Source organism: Cannabis sativa, chromosome X, assembly GCF_029168945.1.
Source record: "Cannabis sativa cultivar Pink pepper isolate KNU-18-1 chromosome X, ASM2916894v1, whole genome shotgun sequence".
NCBI lineage: Eukaryota > Viridiplantae > Streptophyta > Magnoliopsida > Rosales > Cannabaceae > Cannabis > Cannabis sativa.
Window position 1 is genome coordinate 55,269,253 of NC_083610.1, and position 8,411 is coordinate 55,277,663.

At 37.5% G+C, this 8,411-nt stretch overlaps 1 protein-coding gene across 1 annotated transcript; it reads right to left on the reverse strand.

The window, feature by feature from the left end:
* Positions 1 to 1,338: 1,338 nt before the first annotated feature.
* On the reverse strand, positions 1,339 to 2,658 carry LOC133031918 (uncharacterized). Its single transcript, XM_061105694.1, has 2 exons — positions 2,373 to 2,658; positions 1,339 to 2,301 (listed from the first exon to the last, which is right to left on the reverse strand). The coding sequence occupies exon 2, from the start codon at positions 2,297 to 2,299 to the stop codon at positions 1,502 to 1,504; it is 798 nt and encodes a 265-aa protein (XP_060961677.1). The 5' UTR covers positions 2,300 to 2,301; positions 2,373 to 2,658; the 3' UTR covers positions 1,339 to 1,501.
* Between the last annotated feature and the right edge of the window lie 5,753 nt (positions 2,659 to 8,411).

The window sequence follows — 8,411 nt, forward strand, 5'->3', positions numbered from 1 at the left end:
AGTACACGAGGGAATTTGTGGCAATCATACTGGAGGTAATTCCCTTGCCCTAAAAATTATGCGACAAGGGTATTACTGGCCAACATTGCGACAAGATGCCCTCGCATTTGCAAAAAGATGTGATAGATGCCAGCGAATAGCCACTTACACACACCAGCCCCCAAGTAACCTCCATTTTATCACGAGTCCCTGGCCCTTTGCAATATGGGGAATTGATTTAATTGGCGAGTTACCCAAGGGAAAAGGAGGAGTCAAATATGCTGTAGTCGCGGTTGACTATTTCACAAAGTGGGCTGAAGCGAAAGCACTCGCGACCATCACAGCAACGAAGTTACGCGAGTTCGTCTACACTTCCATCATCTGTCGCTTTGGCATTCCGCACAAGCTCATTTCAGATAATGGGAAACAGTTTGACTGTAAAGAGATGCGACAGCTATGCGATGATTTAGGAATTAAAAAAGCCTTTTCTGCAGTCGCTTACCCGCAGAGCAATGGGCAGACTGAAGCAGTCAACAAAATAATTAAACACACCATAAAAGGAAAATTAGAAGACCGCAAAGGGGCATGGCCAGATGAATTACCGCAAGTCCTATGGTCTTACAATACAACCCCTCGATCTACAACTGGCGAAACACCCTTCTCACTTTCTTATGGGTGCGAAGCCATGTTACCAGTAGAAGTTGGGGCGGGATCCTTGCGCAGAGATGCTTTCGATATCTCGCAGAACAGCGAGAATCAGTTGTTTTGCCTTGACCTTTTAGAAGAAAAGCGTGATAAAGCGCAACTACAAAACGCGGCTTATCAACAACGAACAGCAAGGTACTTTAACTCGAAAGTAAAGATAAAACCTCTGCGAGTAGGAGATTTGGTCCTTAAAAAGTAATGCCAAATACCAAAGTTCCAGCCCACGGGGTCTTTGGAGACAATTGGGAAGGACCATACAAAATCGCAGATCAAATTGGTGATGCCACTTATCGACTCGCAACACTCGATGGAACCGCGATTCCACGAGCATGGAATAGCGAGAGCTTGAAATTTTATTATCAGTAATATTCGCGTTATTCAGTTATGATAATTCGAGTACTTATACTTAGATATTTTTTGTTCAAAATACTTCCTAAGTATAGGGGCATGGTACCCGCATGTATTACTGATTGCTTGAATAAAATCACTTATTAAGTTTTTCGAGTAATTTAATTTACCGAGTTACACCAAGCTGTAATTAAAAGTCACATATATAATTGCATTCACACCAAGCTGTGATCAAAGTTAAATATAATTGCGTTCACACCAAGCTGTGATCAAAGTTAAATATATATAAAATCGCAAGTACCCGTGTACTGCGTAAATATAAAACGTAAGCTATCCCTGCGAGGATAGAAAGATGTCCAAAAGTAAGATAAAATTCTCCAAGTACAGAAGTGCGAGTACCCGTGTACCGCATATATAAAAAAAAAAGAGTAAGAGTGAAAATTAAACAACAACATAAGATAGCAAATAATCAAACGCCTGGAACGATGGGAGTAGTCTCATCAGGAGCAGCCTCGTCTGCAATCTTGCTCACGACTTCATTCTCGACCTCTTCAGCCTGTACTCCCTCGGTTTCATCAAGAAGGTTACCCTGAGTCTGAGTAGGAGACATCGCGCGAAAAGCTTCAGCCATTTCCGCAGCCTCAGCTCCAAGCAGCGAGAAGTCGAAGTCAGGGACCTTGGAAAGAGTAGTGTAAATATAGTCAGACACAGCCTGATCGTACTGTTTCTTCCCACTCTCTTTTTCAGCCTCCAAGTCGCGAGCCATCTCAGCGTTAGTGTCCTGCGACTTCTTGAGCTCGAGCTCCACCTGTTCTTTGGCCCTGTTGACTTCCTCGAGCTCCTTCTCCTTGGCCTTGTTAAGCTCCTCCATCCTCGCCACCTCCTGCTTCAGCTTCTTTATGCTCTCTTGAAAATGGACGTTCTGCCTCTTCAGCGAGTCAGTTTCCTTTGAAGGAGTAGCCGCGGCTTTCATAAACAAAGCCATGGATTGCACGGCCAGTTCAGTAGATCGAGAAGCAAGATCCTCGTATGGAATCTCAGCCAGTAATTTTTCCTGCATGGCCAGAAAATCGCGAGCACGAACAGGAGAGTCGATGACGACTTTCTTCCCTTTGTCCTGAGTAGTCTTAGCCAACTTCTTGGAGGAATCTGCAGCAAGCGAAGTCATCACATCGCTCTTCCTCTTCTGGGCAACGACCGGCGAAGTCGCTGGTGTTCCACCCTTTTGCTTGATCTTCAGGACAGGGGCAGACTTCAAGAAAGTCATGTCTACAACACAAGGAACAGATAAGTAAAAATCACAATCCTATCCATCAATTTATAGCAAAAGGGCGAGTTACCTGAAGTTTGTCGAGGAGTTTGTTTAGAAAGACGTTTATCTATCCGCTCCTGCTGTTTCTCAGAAGGTTCTTTATATACTGGCTCCCGTTGAAGACTCGCGTTCTCAGGGATCAGTTTATGTTCTCGCAATTTGGCAGTCGTACACAGCAATCGCCAGTCGCGATCTTGTACCGGAAGACTCCCAAGAATTTCGGCTACCCCCTTCTTATTCGCGTCAAGCGTTGGTCGAGCTGGTCTATCTGCGATGACAACAAAGAAGAACGAGTTAGCAAAAGATCTCGAAAAGCAAAGTAACAAGTTTTATCTAAGTCAACAAAAATGCGACATACTGGGTCTGCGATTAAAGTCAGTCCTGATCCCAGGAACCTTAAAAATATAAAACCATTTCGACTTCCAATCGCCCATGTTCGAGACCATCCCCTCAATACCGTTTATTTCAGAAGTCGCCCATTTACTAAAGCAAAAGAAGCCATTATGAAGACCCACGCTCTTTATGTCATAGAAGTAACTAAACTCCTCTACTGACGGAGCCCTATGGGCGTACTCCATGTACATCGCATAGAATGCTAGAACAGTGCGATAACTGTTGGGTGTTAGCTGAAAAGGCGATACGTCATAACGTCTGAGAATCGCTGCAACAAAAGGATGAAACGGGACCGATACACCACATCGAAGAATGGGTATTGAGATGACCACGTCCTCTGTAGGGATGATCGCAGGGTTGGTGAACGGAAGATGCGCTCTCTGGGAGGGTTTGGGACTTTGAAACGCGAGTCGCAACAAATTCAACCTCACAAAGGTAGTGAAGTCAGATTTGACGACTCTCGAGACTAGGTCTTCGCATGAGAAAGGTTCGTTCAATTGGGAGTCATCAACTGAGTCCGTCCCACTCCCTTCCGCTTCCTCTTCTTCCTCACCTGACTCGCGGACTGGAGTAGTCCATTCCTCCTCCACCTCCTCCACCTCGATGTCGGGAGCGTGTCTCGTATGGATGAGGTAGTCGCGTGCTGACACTGTGGATTCGCTATCCCGGATATCGATTGTCCCAGGTTCAGCGAGCTCCTGTACCATCCTCTCGATGTCTACGGAGGACATCGGACCTAGCTCTATCTCCGCAGCCTCCATTTCGGAGATGTCCGTAGGGAGAAAACTGTCTCTCTCTTGTGACGACTCCCCGTCAAAAGCGCGACCTCCTGAGCCGAGCTGCTGGCTGTCCGATAGATCGCTCATCTGAAAGATAGAAGATCTTTTCAGCGTGATGAATGTGTGAAAAAATAAAGATAAGTGATCTCACCCGCAGTAAACTATAAAAGTCGCATTCAGCAAGAAAGTCAGACTCTGTGCGAAAACTGACCCTTCTATCGATATGCGAGAAGAAATGTAACTATCTTTGGGCGAGTAATTCACGCATCCTCGGTTGTGCGGTATACCTCCAGAAACGGCTGGGCGTTTCCCAGTGACTCAAGAAGTATGCATTTTCGAGCATAACCCTGAAGTTACTGGGAGACACCCACCGTTTCGAGACAACCTACCAACCAAAAAGTACGATCATTCGAGCATTAACGCACGTCAACAAATGGCTGGGCGTATCACAGTATCTCAAGGGACATATAATCGCATATATAGCCATTAGAATACTGTGACACACCCACCATTTGGAATGGCAATTAATGCTCTCACCACTCAGCCCGCGACATGAAAAGATCCTAAAAAGTCTAGTCAACAGTTAAGCGAAAATAAGTCTTGGAAATATGCGAGTATTCAAGTTGTTCAACTGAATACCCGCGAGCATTCAAAATTGTTCATCCGAATGTCCGCGAGCATTCGAGACGTGAATCAGTGCATATGAGTTGTATGCGATTATGTCAGTTTACAGGTCCTACACTATGAATGTTGCCCAGTTTCATTGACCCAGAACACATAAATACCCACTAGCATACACTCCTAAAAGTTTTCAAAAAAAAATCCTAACCCAGAAAACAAAGCACATTATCTCCAAAAACAGAAAGCGAAAATGCAGTAATTTAGAAGCTAACCTTCAGTTTTGATCCCTGCGGTTATTCTCGATCACTTCTGAGAATGAAAATGTTGTGGAGAAATGGCAGAAAATCTGGGAGTGGATTTTGTCTGAAGTATATGCACTGGAGGGAAGTTAAGAGAAAAGAGGGAAAAATGGGAAATTTGATTCGTATCAAAACGTTTAAATACCCACATCCCTTATTAATTGGGATCGTGACACGTGGCGGTCGGAATGCCTAAGGTCGCCCAATCTAACGGCCAATTATGGCCACGCCTACACGAAAACCGAAGGGTTTTTGTGACGTGGCATCCTAGAGATAATGAAAATTAATCATTACAGCCGTCATTTTTCGAAACCCTCGATGGGACAACCAAAAGGTCACCTCCTCGTGACAACCTTTCACCTGTCTCTCGAGCAATAGTTTCCCTCAGTGACCGCACTAGTCACATCGCGAAACTAGGGGCATGTGTTATAGTGAGATTTCTCTCACCTAGAAACTCGAGACTAGATTCCTCCTTAAAAGGACACGTGTATTCAGATTCCCAATGAAAGCTGAAACGTCCGTGAGAGACTTCTCGGAGTTTAGACCTCGCCCAGGATAGAACCAGCGAGATATTGCGGGTGCGACCTAAGTCGCACCGCATAACCACAATCCTCATCATGCAGGGTAGACCCAACTCGCATATGTCAGAACATGTGCGAGTGTCCCCCTCTATACCTCCGCGACGAGTATGGAGACCGATGCTCTATGAGGCAGATTTGGTCCCAGCGACCCAACAGCCCTAACGGACCAATATAAGTTCGCATGTCCAGAAGTTACCAGCTTCAACATGCGACGTCTACAACAGGCGATTACTTAAGGACGCAGACGTTCCAAACGTATGTGCGATCCTACGAGCTCAACAGACGGAACATGAACGGTCAACTCGCAGATGCGAAAGACGCATACGTTGATGAATTCAGTAACTGTCATACATTTATTAATGTTAACGTTGTTTGAGTTTGATCATTGCAATTCAATGTGTAAATAATGGATTAACAATAAATGTGATCCTCTTGTAACCGATTGGGCACCTGCTTTGTATATAAAGGGGTGATCCACCGTGAAAATGGACCTACGAAGCCCTTGCTACAGTGGACTAAGCAGAACGAAATCTGACTGAACCACTATAATTCACCGTCTCATCTATTTTTCCAGCTTTGTTGTTTACTCTCGCATTCCTAATTCGAGTACTCGCCATTCTAGGTCGAATACTCGCATTTGTCATCTCTCAAATAATTCTCTCTTTTTCCAGTTAAATTGTACTTTTTGGTGTTGCGAAATATCAGTAACAACAATATATAAGCATAGACATATATTGATTCATTACAAAATAAATAAAAGAATAAAAAATAGCTAACTCGAATGTGTTTCAGTCAGATGAGTATATATATATACTAATATATATTTAGTGTATCATGACTTTGAAGCAATTCGAGATCACATATAAAAAAAACATTATTATACCTTGGTTAGAGGCTCGTGCTGATAAGGTATTATGAAATATTAGTATTATGTAATATTATAATTTAGAGAAAGAAAATAGAGAAGATATGAGAATTTTCTGAGTGTTTTATTCCAATAAGTGATCTCCTATTTATACACATACAAGAGTCAAATATTAAGAAACTAAGAAAAAGGGAAACTAAGAAAAAGGGAATGTTGATTACATTAATGGTAAAAGATTTGGACATCCACATAATTAATAATATTTATAACAGTAACCTTATAATAACCTGAAAATTTATTTCCTTATAAAATTTTAATTAAAATTAATTATTTTTAAAATTAAATTACCAATAATTATTAATTAATTTTTTACAATTTGTTACTAAATAAGAATCTTTTAGAAATTAATTTTTTGGATTTAAATTATTAAAATATTTATAATAAATCCTCTTATAATTTAAAATATTACACCCATAACCTTAATTTTAAAAAATAGTAAGAATAACCTCTAATTAAATGTAATTCTACACTCAATCTTATTATTAATACTTTAAGTGCCAAATAAGTGTGCTAGTCCAAGATTGGTTCAAGTGATTTATTTTTTTTTTTAAAAAAAATTAAAATCTAATAGCAATTATAAAATTAAAGATAATTTTTTTTGCCGCACTCGACACATCTGTACTTCATTCCACCCTCTGCCATGTAACTTTTCTTTCTCAAAGAAAGTCACTTTATCCTTCCTTTTTTGCAGTTCTAAATTAATATATTATATATGTATCAATTGATGAGAGTGGAATCATAAAAAAATAAAAAATTGCAAAAGTTTAAACGTTATTGATCGTTATTGGTTATTGGTCTTGAATATATATTATTGAAAGGTTTGAAAGTTACTAGCTGTCATCGGTTATTGATCTTGAATACGTGTTATTGAAATAGTTTGAAAGTTAATAATTAGTATTGGTTATTGATCTTAAACATGCATTATTAAAAATTTAAAAGTTATTAATTGTTATTGGTTATAGATCTTGAACATGTGTTCTTGATAAACTTAAAAACCGATGTTATTGATTATTATTAATTATTAATTTTGACTAGGTATCGTCAACAAAGTTAGAACATCATTTACTGATTATTGATCTCGAATATATGTTAATGATAAAAATATACATATATAAAGTTGTTAGTTTTTTTTCAAGTTCTGTCTAAAACATGTAACTTGAAGATATAGAGATGAAATAAGAATTTAGATATGATGTATAAATCATGAATTCTCATATTCTAGTATTTCACACTATTCTTAGAATTTGTGATTAATTATTCAAAAATATATTTTAGAAGGGGTGAAAGTTTAAATTTTATAAAATAATAGAGTTTTATTGTAAATATTATAATTAAATATCTTAACTGTTAAAAAAAATATAATAGAGACTCAAATATAAAAATAAATTTATTAATATTAATTGCTAAAAAGGGTCTTATTAAATATTCAAATTAAAAATTAATTATTTTAAGAAATAGTTAATTTAATTTTAAAAAAGAAATTTTTACATATTGCTAACCTGCTATTATAGGTCAACAAAAATGTAACCATCATGGTTACAATAAAAATGTAACCATTGAGTAATTATCCATTATATATATATATATATACTAGGCGGCAACTACGTGCAAAGCACGTTGTGTTTCATTACATATTTACATATTATATTATTTTACATATTCATAAATTTTAAGTTCTATTTTTTTTTTACATAAGATGTTTAAATATTTTAAAATATTACATTAGATATCTAATTCATAAAATATTAGTTTTATGTTATTTATAATTTAAGATGAAGAATTAGCAACTTCTTCTTGTTTTGCTTCTTCAATTGAGTATACATTAAAATTTTTGTATCTTTGAGTCTTCATCTTCTCTTGGTCAACATAAATTTGTAGTATCCAATACTTAGTTTTCAATTCGTTTATAACATTTTCAATATATTTATTCTTTTCCTGAGAAATAGATTATAAAAGTTGGTATTAGTTTTTATTTATTATTTTTTTAGTATATAAAGAAATAAATATGTGTAAATTGAAACTATACCTCTTCAGAATATTCTATTATTTTTGTTGCATAACAACCCAAAACTTGTTCTGCTTCATGACCAAACATAATTACAGATACGCTTCCAGTATCATCATTTATTTGAGCATGTATTCTTGCACTGCAAATATAGTATAATTTATATATATGTTAATATTCTATTTTAAATATATGTTTGACATTTATATTTATTAGATTAGATAGGTACCGTAGTGTAGCTGTTGATTCATATCCACATAAACAAAGAAATCTTTCATTGTAGTTTTTTTGAGCTCCTTTGTTACATCCAGGACACGACATGTAGTAGAATGATTGTGATAAATTTGTAATAACAACTTTTCCTTGTATCCAGAATTTTGCAATCTAAATAATTAGATTATATAAAATTGTTAGCAATATTTTTAGATATAATTATTAATATATGGAAAGTAAATTTTACATTT